Source organism: Centroberyx affinis, unplaced genomic scaffold (genome assembly GCF_046629955.1).
Source record: "Centroberyx affinis isolate AG114_WGS23_722 - 3 ecotype Tasmania unplaced genomic scaffold, CSIRO-AGI_Caff_v1 ptg004778l_1, whole genome shotgun sequence".
Classification (NCBI taxonomy): domain Eukaryota; kingdom Metazoa; phylum Chordata; class Actinopteri; order Beryciformes; family Berycidae; genus Centroberyx; species Centroberyx affinis.
Window position 1 is genome coordinate 1 of NW_027282319.1, and position 19,528 is coordinate 19,528.

Consider the following 19,528-nt stretch of genomic DNA (forward strand, 5'->3'; position numbering starts at 1 on the left):
GGGTTGTATCTCTGGGTTATGGTTATGGTTATGGGTTTTACCAGGGTACAGATGGTTGTGGTTTTTCCCGTGCCAGGCATGCCAACAATCAGTGTGTAGTCTTTAGATAACAACACCTTCTTCATGGCCTGCTTCTGGGGCTTGTTCAGACCTACACACACACACACACACACACACACACACGTGCATGAATTGACACAACATTGGAAAAACTAGTATTCCTCTACACAAGTCTTTGGTACAGCCCCCACCCCCAGACACTCACCCCTCCTGTCCCCATTGAGTTACAGTGGCCTGTAATTGACACAGCCATTTTCACACATTTTCACAATAGAGATGAGTGAACTCGCTAATAAGAGCGGAGATCCAACAGAAATGTCTACCGAAGAGGTAATACGTATATCACTATGGAAAATACTGTAATGATAATACCACTTTGTCATTTGAGGAAAGGACACAGAAGAGCAGAGAAGACAGAAGAAAAGAAATAGAATGGAAGACAGTAAAAAAACACAAGTGGTGAACTAAGTCAAGCGCAGTACAGAGGAGAGGATGAGAACATGAGAACAAAAAACAATGATTTCCCCCGTGGACAGAACAGAAAAATAAAGCAGAGTAAAACAGAGAAAAGGACAGAGTACATATACATGAGACAGATTAACTTTAAGTATGTTGGTGTTACCATCCATGTCCTCTCTGGGCAGAATAGAGTAGAAGAGTAGCACACAGATGAGCAGAGTAGAGTTCTCACCTTTGAGTATGTTGGCCACAGTATCCTTGGCCTCTCTAGGCAGAACAGAGCTGAGGCTGGAGATAAACTCTGGAGGACGGAGGTCAACTACCAGCTCCCTCAGACGCTCACTGGACACACAGATACATGCATTTATTATCATACAAAAATCAGTACAGCAAACAAGCCACGGATGTGCTGTTGTAGACATGCTGTGATGTAAGTGCTTGTGTTGGAGGTGCCGGTCTCTTTAATCAGCTTAGAGAAATTAGTGAAGTGGGTATTGGCTCCTATTTATTCCCCTTAACATTACCTGAGAGACAACTGTATCAGTATAAGTAGCTCATGATGTACAGGACCGATACACGACTGGAAACTCACTGCATCTCCTACTACAGCTGCAACCATTCAATGTGCCATGCTGCTATAATGCATATTTGAATACTGACCATTTATGTGCATAGTGATACGTATAGTCCGTTTTCCTTTGTATGTTTTGCATCTGTTGTCCACGTGCCATTTGCCAGGACATATTATGAAACTCTATGAAGTTATCTCTCAAGTACTATGAAGTTGCCAATATGTCTCTGCACCAATATCACCAATGGCGCTTTTCCACTGCATAGTACCGCCTCAACTCGCCTCGCCTCGCCTCGCCTCGACTCGCTTTTGGTAGTACCACTTTGGTTTTCCACTGCAGATAGTACCCCCTCAATGTGCCCCACCCCCCAAACTGGTCGTCATAGCGACGCTGCGACGCTGCATGAAACGCGACACACAACTACAATGGAGGATATCGGAGCGATGGTGTTCTTGATTCTCGGTATGTGGCTGTTAGTCACAGCAAGGAGACAGATTTTTATTTCAGAAGAGGCTGAAGGCAGCAAGACAACAGACTGCTCTCTGGCTGCTCAAGGCGACGCAAGAGGGTAAGCTAGCCTGGTAGCTAACGTTAGCATATACGTCCCGTGTCGCGATGACGATTCTCTGACCAATCAGTGGTCTGCAGTGTTTTTACGTCACCTTTTGGTATCGCCTCAGCTCGCTTGGAACCTCGACGGAGGTGCTACCAAAAAAAGTACCAGTACCAGTACTACGTAATATGGTACCTGGTACCTGGTACTTGGCCAGTGGAAAACCAAAAAAGGCGAGTAGAGTCGAGTCGAGTCGGTACCATGCAGTGGAAAAGCGCCACAAGACAACCTACTGGAAATGAATTGTACTTGGCAACTAAATTGATTCCAACATGACTGTTCCTGCTCTAGTACATACTGTACTTTGCTAACATAATTTATAATCACATACTGGTGTACATACCTGTCTTGACAGTTTTCCATCAGCCTGGAGAGATTGGTGAGGTGGGTACTGAGGCCGACCACGCCCTCATCAATGTCCAACCGAAACAACATACCGCTGAACTTAGACAGGTCTCTGTAACACACACCAAACAGCAAAACAGGAATCAGTTGGGTGAATTTCAAAGTGTAGTTTAGGCATTCCAAGTTCAATTCACTATCCTTCAATGGTCCTTTGTGTGGTACACTTAAGATGGCTGCCACAGAACGTTTGTTAATGTCGGCCTTTTCGACGATATCAAGCTAGCTGAGTGATCATGGAGGACTGTGTGAAGTCACAGAGGGCAGCAGACATCTTTATACACCTCGTCCATTCAAGCAGGTAATTGTGTGACCGTGTGTATGTGTGTGTGTGTGTGGGTTCCTTCTCACCTGTCCAGAGTGCAGCTGATCGATGTCCTGTTGACATCACACAGGTAGCCCGTTGCCAAGCCAACTAGACGACCATCCTGGTCGCTAACAACGATGCGGTCCCCACTTGTCAAACCTATGTTGACTCCCTGCTGCAAGGCCGCACCGCTTCGCTGGAGGCGATGGAGGAAAACCCCTTCAGACTGGAGGGTCACCGGGCCGCTGAGCTGCAGCTTCCCCACACAGCCGCCACTCTTCTCTCTACAAATAAGAGTAAGCAAAATAATTTAAATTGTGTGAAGAGAGCCAATAGTGTAACTTGTAACCAGTGTAACTTTGTCTCCAAATATTGAATTTGCCTGGATGCTTTATTGGGAGTGATTCACAATGGCTGAAGACAGGAGCAGTGACATTCAGTGAAAGCAAAAGAACTGTATCCATGTATACACGTCTTAGTTTGTGTCTCCAGCCTCTCACCTCTCTTCAGCGGTCTGCAGCCACACATGCTTACGGCCATTCTTGGTCTCCATGGTAACAGCCTCCAAGCAGCAGAGCAGCAACCAATGGGAAAAATAACTCAGGTGTGGCGGGGTCAGGTGACCGGTCTCCTGCTGCAGGAAGTCCTGCACAGCATCCTGGGAGATGTCTGAAGAGCTGCTGTCCAGCGCCCTGAGGAGGAGGGACAGATGTAGAGACAGAGGGAAGAGAGAGACACGGAGAGAAGCGAGAGGGAGAGGTAGGAGAGGGGAAAGGACAACAGAGGAGACAAGGAGAGGGGAAGAGAGGAATGAGATGAACATGGATAAAACTTAAGGACTTGGGGCATTAGCTTGATGAAAAATCTCACCATCTCCAATAATCCCCAGTCAGATTTTGATGACTTAAGACAATTTAATTACCTTGGACTGAAAAAAAAAAACTGGCCTCGGGCTAGCAGGCTAGAAAAACCTTGTGATGATAATTACCAATACACAAGGTCCGATGCACCTATTCTTCAAACAAAACATATAAATCAAAGTTCTGAATTGATAAAGAGTTGAGATTTAGATACTAAATCATTAAACCCAAAGGACAGAGATAAACACAGAGACAGCCATCTTTCAATTACATTTCATGGAGAGTACATGGATATGAAATCCTTTTCCAGGAAGTTATTAACTAATCAAAGTGTCATAAGGCAGCAGTTGTGTGATAAAGCAACAGCTGAGATCATCATTAGATACCACTGATACCAGGGGGTTCTGCGGGTGATCTTTGGGAGGAGATTTTTTCCTCAACAATGGCTTTGAATGTCAATTTCCAGAGGTGTGACCAAGTCAACTTTGCTCGAATCCCAAGTCAGTCTCAAGTCTTGAGGCACAAGTCTCAAGTCAAGTCTCAAGTCTACATGTAGATTACCAAGTCAAGTCCAAGTCATTTATGTCAAGTCTCAAGTCAAGTCTCAAGTCTAAATGTAGAACAGTCAAGTCAGAACAAATCAAGAGTCCAGTATCAATTTAATATCTTACAGATAACTAAATATCTAGGACTTTTCAATGCAATATGGTTTTAATAGGATAAAAACTTGGAGCATCATGAGTTTGATTTCTATAATCAGTTTTAACTTCAATAAATTCAATCATTGTATACAAATTCAGAAAACAGAATTTAAATTCAGTCGTCTGCTGGAACAAATCTCATCACTTTCAATCTAAGTCATTTACACAAACACAAGGGCCTGGATGTACTAACATGTCGTAATTCCAGGCGCAGCACAAAAGCAATTGCGGGTGAAATTTGTTCCGCCAGCGCATGGTATTTACTAAAGTAGTGCATGCAAATGAGCGGAGGCGCAGATAATTAATTATAATTGCGAGTGCACAAATATAAGGGCCAAACAATACGCACAATAGCCTATTTGTGGCAACGTAATGATGGACAAAAGAAGAGCAAATTTCTCTCCGGTGGAGCTGGAAGTGTTGGTGGCAGAGAAACCACAAAGAGCTGCAAAGAAGAGATGTTTTACCCGTGCGTAAAAGTCACTCTGGAACGATATAACAAATAAAGTGAATGCAGTTGGGCACCACAGGCGCGATTTAGCGGAGGTAAAAGCGCTGGTATATGAGGAGGTGAGCCAAAATGCTTAGCACAAATAAGCCAAAGAGGAGCCTGAACTCCCTTGGAGGAGCAGCAGGAGCCTGACTGAGACACAGGGGCCAGTGTGGCAGGGATGGAGACCTGGTGAAGGTATGAATCCGCACACACACCTCTCCATGGAGAGGTTATTACGCACACATGTTTTAGCTGCATTGTTTACATCAAGGCTAGGCCGCCTAGATATTGGCTCATAATAAGTATCAGCAAATCCAGAGAAGAGTGTGCGAGCGTGCGTTTTCTTTTTGTATATTTAGGTAATAGTCTGCATATTGAGTGCGCATTCTGCTACTCTGCCAATGATGGTGTATTTTTAAATCAGCATACCCGTTTAAACCTGATTGAAATTATAATAGGGATGCGATCTTATGTCTACATGTTATGATGTGTAGATGACTGTGTCACCTTGATCTTAGAGTCGGTTCCAGAGCCAGTCTCGTTGGAGCCATTCTGTTCGCAAAATGATAAGCTTTTCCTAGGTCTTAAATTCTGTGTGCAATCAACAGGTGTTAACGGCCACCGCCTCTTGATAAATCACGTCCTCTGCCAATTTCCATAAAACCCTCTGTTAATTTTGCACTTCATCCCTGGAACACCCACAAATGCATATGCAATTATATCAAACCGCAAAAAAGGCACACCCAGATCAACCCATGATTTCAGGCGCAAAATGTGCTGTGCAGAGAACAAGGTTTTAGCACCTGCAATGCGATTTGCACTGGCGCAAACGTTTAATAGATCCGGGCCAAGATCTTTTGTCAAGACTTTAGAAACCTTTTCAAGTCATCAAAGTACAAGTCAAAGTCAAGTCCCAAGTCACCAGAACCCTAGTCATGTCAAGTCTCAAGTTTTCTCTTCATGCATCAAGTCAAGTCTCAAGCAATTAAAACTGTCCCCACCTCTGTCAATTTCTAGTGACTTCTGAGAGGAGATATGACCATATTTTCCAGTTCTTTGTTCCACGGCTAAAGAACTAGTCTTAAAATGTTTACCTCTCATATAAAGCACAGTTTCTCCTCTGAGGACAGTATTGGCAGGTCTGTCTGTTCGTCAGGATGTCAGGAAGTTTAGATAGACGGCTCTGCCCCGCCCCCTTCTGCACACAGTTGCTTAGGTGATGGACCAGGGTGTTCCTCAGCTTCAGCAGCTCTGAGGTAAACACACACACACACATTCACACACACACATACACACACATACAGATTTAGTAGTGAAATAAGTGGAAAAGAGATCGCTGTGTGAAAAGACAGGACTTTTCTTCTCTGGTTCCATGACACATTTGCCTGGGTCCAGACCTTTGAATCCGCCCACTCCACTGAGCTGACTGATTCTGGTCTGGCATCGTGACATGAAACAGCAGTTTCTCGGTTGAAAAATGATTGGTCCAATGAGCGCCGGGGGGGACTAACAATTGGCCAATCAGCACCACGGGCGGGACTAACGCCGTTGTCAAGCTGTTGTAAAGCGTTGTCAAGCTGTGCGCCGGAACCAAGGAGGAGTAATAACAACAATGGCGACCGCTATAGACAAGATAGACGCTGCTATCGAGGCTGTTCTAAATCGATTAAAAGTACCAATTACTTTGAAATCCGAAATATTTTGTTTTTACTTCGCTCCGTGTTGTCAAAGATGCTCTATACTTTCTGAACCGTCTCTGGTGTTGTCATGGCTACGCATTAGCGTCAACTTAAAATTACATTAAATTCAGGCGGATACATTGCTCTCTAGTGATTGGTTGGGGAAAATCAAATCCCCCTCCCCCACGGAAATCGGTTAGAGTGGAGGCAATGTCAGACTGAAGATGGAAATGGAGTGTGACTATTCTGTTTGATATCAGGCAAATGACACATCATAATTTGATGAAAGCCAGTCAAGGTACATATAGTTCTGTTCAACTATACTGGTTTTCAAGTATCAGACAGCAGGTGTTCCAAGTTAAATTAAATATTTCAATATTGCCCATATTTTGTGATTATTAAAAATTTATTCTAAAATCATGATATGGGATTATGATCTGTGCAGTCCTGGTGTGTGGGTATACCTCTGCGGTCCATGTGGCCAGCCACTACAGGGTGCAGGTTGCCAGTCTTTAGGTAGAGCAGGAAGCCAGCTTCAGCATCAGTATATCTCTCCATGCTCATCAGTGTGTACAGGATCACCTAGACACACACCAAACACACATGGACGCAGGTAGAGATTAAGGGAAGTGAGAGGGGATGGTGGGTGTGTGTTTGTGAAACCAGCTTCGGTATCACTACGCTTCTCTAGACTCAGTGTACAGAATTACTTGGGTTGTTGGCTGTTGCCACAGACGCTAAACTCTTCCAGTAACTGTTCAGTACAAGATGACGTTGTCTATTCATTTGTGTGTGTATGTGTGTGTATATATGATGTGTGAAGTCTGTGTATGTGCATTTAATTTCAAGTGTCTCTGGACATGTTGAAAATGTATATGTGTATTTGTGTTTACCTACCTGACTAAAGTGCTCTTAAACCTGGTAAATCTGTAAATCTAAATGTGTAGGTGTGTGTCTATCTACATCACCATGGTGCGTTACATCAAAAATGTAAATCCAACTGTGTATGTTCTCCACCAACCTGACTGCGGTGCTCGATCGAGTTCGACTCCTTTCCAGTCTTCAGCTCTAAAGGCATAATCCTCTCCATTGGTGTTCTGTGACTGTCGTTGCGTGCTCTCTGGATTCGAACCCGCGCCGTCACGTCTATTTTCCCTTTCAGGCCAAAGCGTGGCGACCATACATTCTCCTCTATGTCTGCCAACTCTGTAACCGTGACAACAGTCGACGAGGAGTCCTGCCGCCTGCTTGGAGCTCCTCCATGGCTCGGGCTGGGGAGATCAAGAAAGAGACTGAGATGGAGACATATTGGCTCTTTAAGTTGACAAAACCTCATCCCCACCGGTTGTAGGTAATTATGTTCCAAAATATGATGATGATATGATAAAGTCTCTTTGTTGACATTTGAATTAATTTGACATTTGAATTGACATTTGGTTGAAAACTAGGAAAAGGCAATATAGCAACACCTAGTTATGCTGATTAAAAACATAAAATAGATGTTATGGACACATAAAATTTGGTAGGCATGTGTGCGTCAGTAGAGTTAAAGACGTTTAAAGACGTTACGTTTTTGCCTAATTGCTGGTACTCTGTAGCTCTGTGTGTCTGTGTACATACATTTTGAGGCTGATGGTTTTTGGTGTGGAGGAGCTGAGGTATTCGTCTGCCCACTTTTTGAGAGTGGGAAGATAATCATGCAGCTCCTGTTTCATCTCCTCCTGACTCACACCCAAACTGTACCTAGAGAAAGACACATAGACAGACAAAATACTTACTACACAAATAAATACTACACATCTAGTGAAAAGTTGCTTACTTGTAGCACCGTCCTCCATCACTGTGCTGTTGAAAAGTTGCTTGGAGGGGGGTTGGGCGGAGGCCTAACCACTTACATGTTTCCCAGGTGTTGGGGGCTGAGTAGGACCTGGTCAGCCAGATTAGACAGCTTCTCCCCAGAGAAGTCTTTAGCCATAGCAGCCTTCTGGAAGACTTCATGGACCATGGTGCCGTTCAGCATCTGCTTCGAGCCACCATCAAAACTCTGCATTGGGGCAAACAAGCAGGAAAGAGTAGAAGAGAAAGGGGGGTGTAAGGTGCAAATTGAATTCTGATGTTAAGAATTAGGCATGGATTCAACAACAACCCAACCCCAAAAAAAAGCCAAATGTGATGCATTTCAAGGTGGCAAATTAATTTACCTTGAACATGTCTCCCAGCACAGCACTCCTCATGCAGCGGATGGAGTTAGAGATGCTGGTTCCTGAGATGAGCCAATCAGGATATAGAACCAGGAAGCCCTGCTCCCTGTCCACCAACCAGGAACCACCGTCACAGCGGCCCTCCAGATGCACCACGTCGCCGCGGGACACCGGGCTCGTCTCCCTGGAAACACAGGAAGAACAGAGCTGAAAACTTTCCAAAGGCAGTGTGTATAATGGAGATAGAGGAGATTAACAGAGAGCATAGAAGACAGATGAAGAATATGCAGAATCGAAAAAGAGCGGGAAACCAACAGAGATAGAGCTAACACACAGGTTTACCATCCGTCTTTCAGCAGACATGTCTCAGTTGGATGTAGTGCTTTGGAACATGAGATAGTCAGTATTTTGTGGCCAGGCTTCTCCTCCACATCCAACACCCAGTAACGGTTGTTGAGGCCTCCAGAAAGGGTCACATGGTCTGGCACCTTACTGCAGGGAGAGAGAGAAAGGGAGAGTTATTAATAGACAAAATACATATGTTTATACTGTATGTTTACAATTACAATTTTGATAAGCGTCTGTCAATCCATAGAGAGTAGGGGGAGGTGTGTATGTGTGTAAGAGTGTGACAGCCGTTAAAGACACTATAGGGTGAAATTTGACTTTTTTGAGCTAAGGGATGTATGAAAAAGCAAAAAAAATATGATTAATAATAATAATAATAATAATAATAATACAATTATTCAAGGAATTTGTACTCAAAACTGATAATTTTTCTGAATCAGAATCACTTTATTCACCTAGCACAATGAACATACAGGAATTTGTCTCATCCATTATTCAGACTCTCTCAGGCCATCCGGGAATTTGACCAGCAACCTTCCAGTCACAAGCTCACTTCTCTAACTATGAGGCTACTGTCACCCCATAAAGGGACAGAGTGACACAGAAACAGGCTTTTCACTCCTCCGCTCCCATTAAAAAACCAGAACATGCACCAAGTCAAAGGTTTTGAACCCAGCACACAATCTATGTTCCTCATGTTCTCCCTTCTCTTACCATTTGACAAAGCAAATAAATAGCATAAAAATAATCTTAAGACGAACGTATGGACAAACAGAAGAGCGGGCAGACAATCACCGGACTGAATAAAACTCCCCAGCATCATTCTCCCAGCCTGTGAGTTCATGTGTGTTTCTCACCGGGGTGCGTTGGATTTCACCTCCGTGAGAAGTCCAGTGCTCGGCTCCATCTGCTCATCAAACCAATTGTCCTCTATTATCTCTTCCGTAGGACACGCTGATGATGCCATTCCTGCATTTTTTTTAATTATAAAAAGCAACATACAAAAACAAGTTGGCAGGGCAATAATGATGATGATGAATAATAAAGAACATATAACATGGGGCTATTAGATCCCAACTCTATAGTTGCCAAAAGCCCTGCTGTACCTCCAGCTCCCTCTTGGTCCAATGATGTCACAGCAACTCTGTCTCGGTCCGATGATGTCACGGCTGTACCAGTAGCCCCATTCCCATCTGCGCCCACCTCTCTCTCCTCCGCACTTGCAACTGTGGCAGTGTGTGTATTGGGTTTGTGCACTTGAGCATCAAGAGTGTGTGTGTTAGCTTCACATGTGTGAGCATTAAGAGTGTGTACATCTGTGCGTGTGTGTGGCGTTACGCTGACTTTCTGCTCAACTGCCTTCTGCTCTGTTATCACAGTAAACACAGGCTCCTCCTCGCCTTGAGCCCTCTCTTTCTGTCGTTGTTTCGGCTCCACCAACGACTGGGGGGAAACCCGTCTCACAGAAAGCGGCTTCAGTGATATCACTTCCTTTCTGCTGTCACTAAAGCCCACTCGATTGGTTGTAGAGAAACTCAAACTCAACCCTCGACCTTTTGATCTCTCAGATTGACCAGTCAACTTGATATGGTCACTGGAGAAGCAAGGTTTCTTCATGGAGCCAATGGCAGGCCTTGTTACTTGTAGGCTGTTAGTTACAGGGCCAATCACAGGTTTTGGTGTGTGTGTGTTGGCAGTTCTGGGCCTCTTGGCATTGTGGGATTCCTCAGGAGGGCTGAAGAGTCTTTTCAGTGACCCAGAACCCCCTTCTTCCCTCTTCGCTCTCCCTCCCTCCTCGGTCATCACTCTCCTTACACCCAACCCTCTGGATCGAGGACTTCGGCAGAGGGGGGACAGCTGGCCAGCCTTCTCCAGACTGGATACCTCTCTGCTGGGCTGGGGGCAGCGCCGACCCGGGTCTCTGGAGGGAGAGGCGGAGGTGGGCCGCATCTGACTGTCTGGGGTCTCAGGGACAGACAAAAGGAGGTCGGGGGAGGACGGGAGGTGGTTGTCTAGGACCCCAAGGACGCTCCTCTTGGAGGGGGAAGGAGAGAGTCCAGCAGGGGAGGCTTCACCATCTTTAATCCAAGGTTCAGTCTTGGTGAGTGTTGTGGCAGTTACTGATAATTTGGTGGAAGATGTTGAGTCCTAAAAACACCACAGTGACATGAGTATTTCCTTACAGAAACTAAAGTATTGCACACTGAAACAAGCAAACAGAACAAACAAGAACAAAGAAATCAACAGAAAGAAAGAAAGAAAGAAAGAAAGAAAGAAAGAATCCTTCCTACCTTCTGTGGGGAAAAGAAAGATGAGATGTTCTTCTGCCCTGCTGCTGTCACCTGGGAGAAGGAAGCCACACAGACAGGTAGGGGATTCATACTGCAGCATAAATCAGACCGCCTAGTTGAAGATGGCAGGTCTCGATCTGCAAAACTTCCCTATTGTGCTTTTTTGATTTTAAATCAAAAAAGCACTGAAATCATCTCTGTTCCCCATTTACACAGATATTCGAGTGATAAAACATGCTCTGGTGTAACAGTTGCATTATCAATATGACCTTTGGTTTATGATGGCAAATGCAGCTGAACCCTACGATGTGCGTAGTTGTGTGAGCATGTAATGTTGTATGAGCTGTGTGTAACTGCGCCATCAGCACCAAGCACCACGTTCCGGTACTTCACTGTGTCGGCGAATAAAATGTTTGCTTTGATACTGATGGCAGGTTTCCCAGAAAACTGTCACATGGTCGCGCTGTAGTGCTACACAGTGATCAAGTTTAAGAGTTCAATCACACAGTGGCAGGGAATTAGACTGACTAAGGATAATCAACCAGGACAGTCAAACATTTTAGTTGCTATCGTAACGATGACATAATGAAAAATTAGAGATGTCACCTTTTGACGTACTCAGTTAACGGCTGCCCTCTTTCCACTCACCTTGGTTTTCTTCAGCTTGGTCCTGTGCATGGTGGTTCTGGTGACTCTGGTGTTATCTACACCACCAGTTTGTTTACCAGAGGTGTCGGCGGTAGAGACCTATGCCGGTTGTTAGCCTAAAGCTAACAGACCGCAGATGTCGTAACGTTACCGTGCCTGAACTGAAGGCTCCTAACGGCATCAACAACGGCTGCCTGGCCAAGTGTAATTATTTTGGTTATCAAACGATCCCGCATTTCCACAACTCGGAGACCCGTCACCGCCAGTGTTGCTTTTCCGCAAAACTACCGACTGTTTCGATGTTACGAGACATCTTCTTCATAATCTGTTAGCTATCTCATCCCGTTTCAAAACAAAGCTGACGGTCCGCGGCGCCAAACTTCCAGCTTCGCGCAACGGAAGTGACATCAGAGAGCGCAGTTCCGCCTGATTTCCGCCAACACTGTTTTTTTTTTTTTAGCACAGGGCGGGAAGCATCATTTCGCCCTCTGCTGTTGGCAAACCTCAATAAGAGAGAGCTGACGCTGGCTTGACCGCTCCATATGGATTTTTTTGTAAACAAAACTATATTATAATCAGCGTGTATTGATTAAGCACAACACAGTTTCAGTTTCTGTATAAAACAGCATTCTTTATTGACTTTAATTATTTGTTTGTTGCTGGCAACAAAACTGATGTCGAACAATGTTTTATTGGGATGAACTTTAGGATATAGGCCAGTTTTGACGTTTCACATAAATTAAAACGAGCCTGGACATATTAAGATTATTCCATTAAGTTTTTTTATTTTTTTATTTTGTTTAATTAACTTATTCCATTAAGTTAATTATCCATTGCTTTACCAGAGGATGGACACTCATCACTCATGTTCCATGAATTGTATTTATTGGCAGTTACCTTGTCCTCTAAGGGGGTCAGCAGACCTAAACCGTGTCAGGAAAATGCATCCTAATTAAAGAGCTGGTCAAGTGTTGCTTTCTCTCAGAATTACATGCCAACGTCATTAGTCATCACCTTTATTTTTTTATCTTATTACCTCTTCTCTTTATTATCTTCTGTACTTATTTTTCCCTGGTACTGTTCTGCCAGTTGCTGCTGTGGCACCCGAATTTACCCAAGGGGATTAATAAAGTGATATCTTATCTTATCTTATCTTAATCATTGTTCTCAACTGCAACCTGCAACTGAGTCTGCCCAGCATTTTAATAAATGACCCTTAGCATGATGGGATGGTAATTATTCATTTATCTTAGAGACCTGCATTCAATATATTTTGCCTTCATTTACTCAAGTGTTAATTGTTTCTATCTACAGTCCTTGAAATATTACCAAGCAGCATCAAGTTGGCCAGTGATTATATATCAGACCTGATTTTGGCCTAAGGCTAACCAATTCAAAGTTCTCTCCGTGGCTCTCCATTTCCACAATGTTTCCCTCTTCAGTAGAATTATAATATATATATATACATATATATACATACATACATACATATATATACTGTATATATATATATATATATATATATATATATATACATACATATATATTACCAGTATTCCTATATTGAATTGTCTTTTCTACTGCTTTTATTAAATAGCAAGTCATATACCCATCACAGATTTTATCATAACGATGCCATAAAAAAAATCATAATTGTTTTTCAATAACCCTCACATAAACACAAGTTAACTGAATTATATATGAATAACGATTTTCTTAACCGAGTCTCAGACTAGTGTAAACAAACACTTAGCTACACTAAAGGGAGGACTTACACTGCTGGCTCCATTAAACCTCCAGTGTTGAGGCCATGGCCGTAGGAAGCAGTTGGCCATTGGGGGGGACAGATTTGACTACTGGGGTCTGGGGGCATGCTCTGCAGGAGGACATTTTTTCAAAAAACAGTTCTGCAATACTCATTTCTAGTAACTTTTAAAAAGGCTATCTGAAAATAAAGAAAGAATGACTCAGGTGCTAAGCCACAGATCAGACTTTATGTGTTGGTTACAGCAGGCTTTCAGCCAATCTATCTAGTTTCGCCTGTTTCTCATTAATAATAATATAATAACAATAATAATATTTTCCGTCTTCGAATTACAGTGTTTTATGTAGTTCTATTTTCCTTCCAACTAACTGCACTGATATTATCTGGTTTCCAGTCATTTATTTTTTGCGGTGCACTGGTCCTTTTTAAGAGCTAAGTGTGTTTTTTCTCCAAGCCCTGCTACAACACTGACTGGTTTTAGCTTGAAACGATGTTAATTATAAAGTAGCCTACATACAAAAAGCCAGCACAGTACCCGTTCCATCACGGTATAGGATAATGAGCCGTGCAAAGAAACGTTTCAGACAAGATGCAAGCCATCCAATACGGTGAAGAATTAAGTTTAAGTTTAGCTGCAAAACGACTAGGCCTAACCTACCTTTAAAAATCAGCACAGACGAAAATATAGTGCTGTAATAATATCAGAGAAAGATTACATACTTACAAGCATACAGGACACTGAGGCAAATGGACAAAGTATTGTCTTTACATAACTAACTGAAGGACAGATGTCTGTGCTTTTTGGAAGCAGTGGCAACAAAGCTATTGACCGTTTGTTAAGCTATTAACTTTTTACACATGTATTCCTGCTTGGCGTTATATCATACCTGTCATTTGCTGCACATCCTCTTTTTTCTTTTCTCTCTCTATCGGCACCAGACCAGTAGGTGTTGATTGGACATCTAGCCCATGGTTTGATTACCATGAATTTCTTCATTATGATTCACACTTTAACGGCCCTGTGCTCACTGACTGCTCTGCTCCATCAGATCAAGTGAAGAGGCATCACTCTGCTCACAATATAAATGTATTTATTTTTTCTACACAGTTAATATCATTCCATCGTCGTTTTGCCCACAAAGTCCTGCATCAGAATGTAAGCCATTATATTCTTTACAATCTGCCTTTCCGGGCCAAAACGTCAGTGGAATGATTTTAATATTGCCGAACAGAACACGTAATTTCACTACTACGATATGAAGCCCTATCAAGACTATTTCTTGTGGCCACTTTTTCATATGGAGATACTTCATTCAACTTCATTCCAACTTCATTCCTGTGTCAACCGAAAGTGGCAGAATACAAAAGAAAATAACAGCATCAGGGGAAACATCAACAAGCAAACTTTCCAAAAATCCCCAAAATCTAATCTAATAATTTAATTGTCCCCTGAAGTGCAAAAGAGAGTCTAAAATACAAGCCCTTTGGAAAAAGATGAAGTGGGTTTATTATTCTCTGTAAGGAACGCATTGTACTTGTTCTTCTGCAATATTCTAATAGTTTAGCCTATACAGGCTTAGCGTACGGCGACACTGATTAGCGCCCCCGGAGGACAGTGGTGGAGAAGAAACATTACACCGGGGCGGACTGCTTTCTGCCCCAGAGTTTCCAGCCCGCGGTCACGACATCGCGAACACGCGCAGGTTTACTGCTACAGCAGGACAGAGGGCGAAGGCGCGCTTCAGCACAAAAAATACAGACTGCGGCACTTCTTGTCCAGAAACTTCCCAAATTCTATTGTTTATCACTATTCTAAATAAGTGTATTACCTGAGTTTCATACATAAACATTTAATTATTTATTATTTAGTATCATAACATGAGGGATTAAAGCTTTCAGGTTCTACAAACAATTTATCATTTGCCAAACAGTAGCAGTTTGAAGAATTAATTTGTTTTATTTCATTACTTTGAAAAATCTTCCCAAGAAAAACAAAACTGTCGGGCGCTCACTTCACAACCACGGTACAGGAACCAGAAAAAAGGTAGAAAGAAAGAACAAATTCAGCTGCTGATACAGAAAAACACCTTTCTAAATTGCCACTTGTGTCTGTTTTTCAGTCTTTGGAGTTTTGTAGAACATCCACCAGCCTCAGGAGTAGTTGAATTTGTTCTTCATTATTTAAAAACACAAAAAAAGGTTTGTTGTAGTTAAAATCTGGAGTGCTTCACTTGATTCATCATTCAAGAGTGTGCACCTGGAGGAAAGGGTGAGACGTAGATTATGATAATTTAATTAACCATGCAGGAAATTGGAGTTTGTCTCCTCACATATCCCTTGTAGATACAGACACACAGCACCCTTTCATCAGAGAAACCAGAGTGGAGGCTGAGTCTGGGTGACTGACAGAGCGTCACCCTGCTGCAATCAGTGCCTCTGTGCTTGCTCAAGGGCACATGGGCAGCAATGATGGACCCTCCAGTCTCCAGCTAACAGGTCAAACTATACTTCCTGTCAGTGGCATAGCAACGCTGACACTACATTCAGAGATAGGCCTACTTCGTAGAGATCGCAACTAACAGATAAATCTCCACAGATAAAAAGTACCCTGTTTTGCCATTTGTTAGAATCATTAGTGCTAAACAATGGCTCTTGCACCCATTTCTCTTAAGATTGTATGAACTTTCTAAGGTGTCCTTGCCATGTGAATTGTCATGTGCCCTTTGTGTAAATGACAGCAGCTGTATGGTTTCTCTTCTACTTGCATCGTGTTCTTTAAACTGCTGTTTTCAGGAAAAAAAGGAATTGTTGATAAGAAGGAAAAAGAAGCAAATTCTCTCCTATACGAGTGCTCATGTGTTGTTAATTTCTCCAGTTCAGCTGAATTATTTCCCACAAACCCTGCAGCTGGATGTTTTTTTCTCCTGTGTGAGTCCTCATGAGTCTTTAATCAAATTTAATGTTTTGCCACGGATGCTGCAACTGTATGGTTTCTCTTCGGTGTCCCCTGTACTGAAACAAGCTTATTATTCAGTTTACAGTCCTAACTGAATAGCTTAACTGTGATTGAGTTAGAATCTGCTGCACTAGTCTACACTGAGGTCTTTTCAAAACAGTTATGTCTAACTCAATAATATAAGACAAAATCTCAAAGAATGTCAATTGAAAGTAGGACAGCTCAGTGTAGAGAATAGCTTGGCCTTGCTTGAATAGTTTGTTTGCAAATAGATACATTCTGCCAGAACTGAACAGAGAGAATTTTGCTTTGATTGAATTTTTATTGCGTAGAATGCCTACTGCTCATATAACCAAAGCTGGGCTGTGGTGTTGTGACTAACACTCAAGTCAATTAAAAGATAGCATCTACAATCATCACTTGTAATGTTGAGCCTTCTGGCAATGAAGAATTGAAATTCTTTTACTCTTTTATAATTTTTATACACAATTCCTCCACATACATTTTCAAGTACAAGATTTGAGTGAGCACCTGTGTATAAACCTGAATGTTAGAGGAAAAGGAGGTTGGGTGAGAGCTGGTTTGTCATTGGGGTTATTAAGTGGACACTTTTCTCATTACAGATGTTATGTTGAGTTAGGCCCACAACACCTTCAGGAGGCCAACTGTGTATTTAGTGGATTATTTATCAGAAACCTACAGGGAGATTTTGTTATTGAATATATCACAGAGCAGCATATTGTTTCATATTGTCAGAGTTACCCAGTGTATGAAAGCTGCACGGTAAGATTTTATGCAAGGAAATAAAAAGTTACCATGAAATGAAAGAGATTCATAGATTAAGTGCCTGTGTGAAAAGTCGGTCATTGAACTTGCTTTGTCCTGTTCATCATGGAATGCGCAGATTCACTTTCACACTACAGTTGCTAGCAATAATCCCACAGACGAGTTTCCAGAGGTGGAGATTTCCTGGAAACTCATTTAAGCTTCACGTCATCTATATTAATAGTTAATAATAATATTACAGTTTTTCTCAGTCACTTTGGTACATTTCTCAGATCAGAATTGAAATTCTCAAAAGTACTTGTTCAACCTCCACATCATCTAGTCACTTGTGCACATCATAAAAGCAATTTCTCATTCTTTTGAACAAATTGCAAATGCTTTCGCACATTCATGCAAATGATTATGTGCAATTGTCTGCTGTTTCCTACATTATCAATTGCTTATGTCATGTTGATCAAAATGTATTATACTGGTTCTCTGTTGAATAGTCTTACTCCCCAAAACATCTAGGCATTAGTTCATTGCACAAGTCATTACATGCAAAATGGTTGAACCAGTTGTCATAATCTGTCAAGCATATTTTCTATACATTTCTATTAGACTTTTTTTTATAAATGTGTCCTGAATTGATGAATTGCTCTCAGGTGAATCTTGACTTGATTCTCACTAATGAAGGGGAATGTGTGAAGTGTTAGATCAACCAATGATCAACCAGTTCTCTAAAATAGCTCAGAGGTGCATCTCATGGACCTTCAATTGGCAAGTATATATAGACAGAGCACAACACAGTGTTACAAGACAGGAACGTTAGGTATAGAAAGACTGCACTGTAATTCCCCATACAGTGCTGCATGTACTGTTCTGCCTAAGGGTGTTTCCTATGTTTACATTTCTAATTTTGTATTTTTTTCCTTTGTGCTATGCAGTGCTGTAAAACAGTTGTGTCTTTTTCTTTTATGTATCGCGATGACATGGTCTGTCAACAAATTACAGTACAAACAGTAAAAGCATAAATGTGAATCCTGTCCAGTCTCTTGCAATCAATCTCCCACATACATTAAGGTGTAACTTACAATTTACAATAATTGTCTTCAAAACTTTAGCCATAGTTTACATCAGAACATCCCTCCAGAGTACACTGTTATATTGACAACATGACTAAGCAATTTGACTGTCTTATCCGTACACAATGACACAAGGACTTGTCATTCTGATGGCACTGACATGTTCATTGACACAGATATTTACTTTTGAGAGATGAACTAAGGATTTTGAGCAAGAGACTGGCTTTTGCAGGTAATCCATGGTGTTTTGCTATTTGTACGAATTGTTTTGAGAAATGCACTTACTGTTTTGCAAATGTCGAGGATGATTCGAGAAATGTACCAAAGCGACTGAGAAAAACTGTAATAACAGCTGTGTAAAGTTCTCCATACACAACATAGCAACAAATATAAAGCGTGTGATGGATTTAGTTACAAAGCTTGTTACACCCATGTAATATATTTGTAGGTTTATTTAAAAAAAAAAAAAACATTTCCAGCATAAATACAGCACCATATTAATCTTATAAAACTGATAGCACCCAGAGAATATATAAGCTTACTTAAAAGCACTGAATGTGTAGGACAGTGAAATTCACAACATCATTAACAATTTAATGTATGTAAATGATAGTAATGTTGTTTTAAAAATAATTATGCATTATGCATTTAAATATCTTCAGTTATCAAATAAACATTGTATTCACCACAGATTTCATTCTGAAATATAGACTCAAATAGACCTAAACTAACCACAGTAACATCTTATTGGAGTCGCTTACTGAAACAGTTTAAAAGATTTGGCAAAACATGTCATGATAAAATCATTGTGATAACCAGTAAGTGGCAGAAATATTTGCTAACAACTACTGACAAATTGATATGAACACTGGAGAACTAGTACAAGCAGAATTTGAAGCAGGATGATTTTGGAGGGGATCGAATTGGACCCCTACTAGATTTCTAGGGGGTCAATGTCTTGTTTGAGTGAATCAACACAAAACAAAAATTTGGAGACTACAATAATATGTGGAGAAATATACTGTATTGCCCCTTGTTATTAATTTATTTAGTGATTTTATATGAAAACATGCTGGCTATGGCTAGGCCTGTTTGGAAATGTCCAATACAGGGCAGAGTACCAATGGTCAGTACTGTTTTAGCACCAATCAAATCAGGTCTGTACGACAGAGTACCGCAACATGTTGAGGTAACCAGTGCAAACTTTCAATCCTTTTGTATTGAAAGCATTGAAATGACTTGGTGCAGGTGACTGACTGTCTCTGTTATAGCAATCTAGCTAGATCGCTCAAACAGATTGCTAACCCAGAGTTTGCTGTTTTG

General features: G+C 41.8%; 1 protein-coding gene across 1 annotated transcript; it reads right to left on the reverse strand.

The window, feature by feature from the left end:
* Positions 1 to 41: 41 nt before the first annotated feature.
* dna2 (DNA replication helicase/nuclease 2) lies at positions 42 to 11,743 on the reverse strand (the record flags this gene model as incomplete). Its single annotated transcript, XM_071545145.1, has 16 exons — positions 11,635 to 11,743; positions 10,987 to 11,037; positions 9,802 to 10,843; positions 9,553 to 9,664; positions 8,690 to 8,839; positions 8,348 to 8,531; positions 8,042 to 8,190; positions 7,767 to 7,889; positions 7,168 to 7,417; positions 6,611 to 6,728; positions 5,562 to 5,718; positions 2,914 to 3,105; positions 2,458 to 2,697; positions 2,048 to 2,161; positions 752 to 861; positions 42 to 151 (listed from the first exon to the last, which is right to left on the reverse strand). Coding segments are annotated over exons 1-16 (3,132 nt in total), but the record flags the coding sequence as incomplete, so codon positions are not given.
* Between the last annotated feature and the right edge of the window lie 7,785 nt (positions 11,744 to 19,528).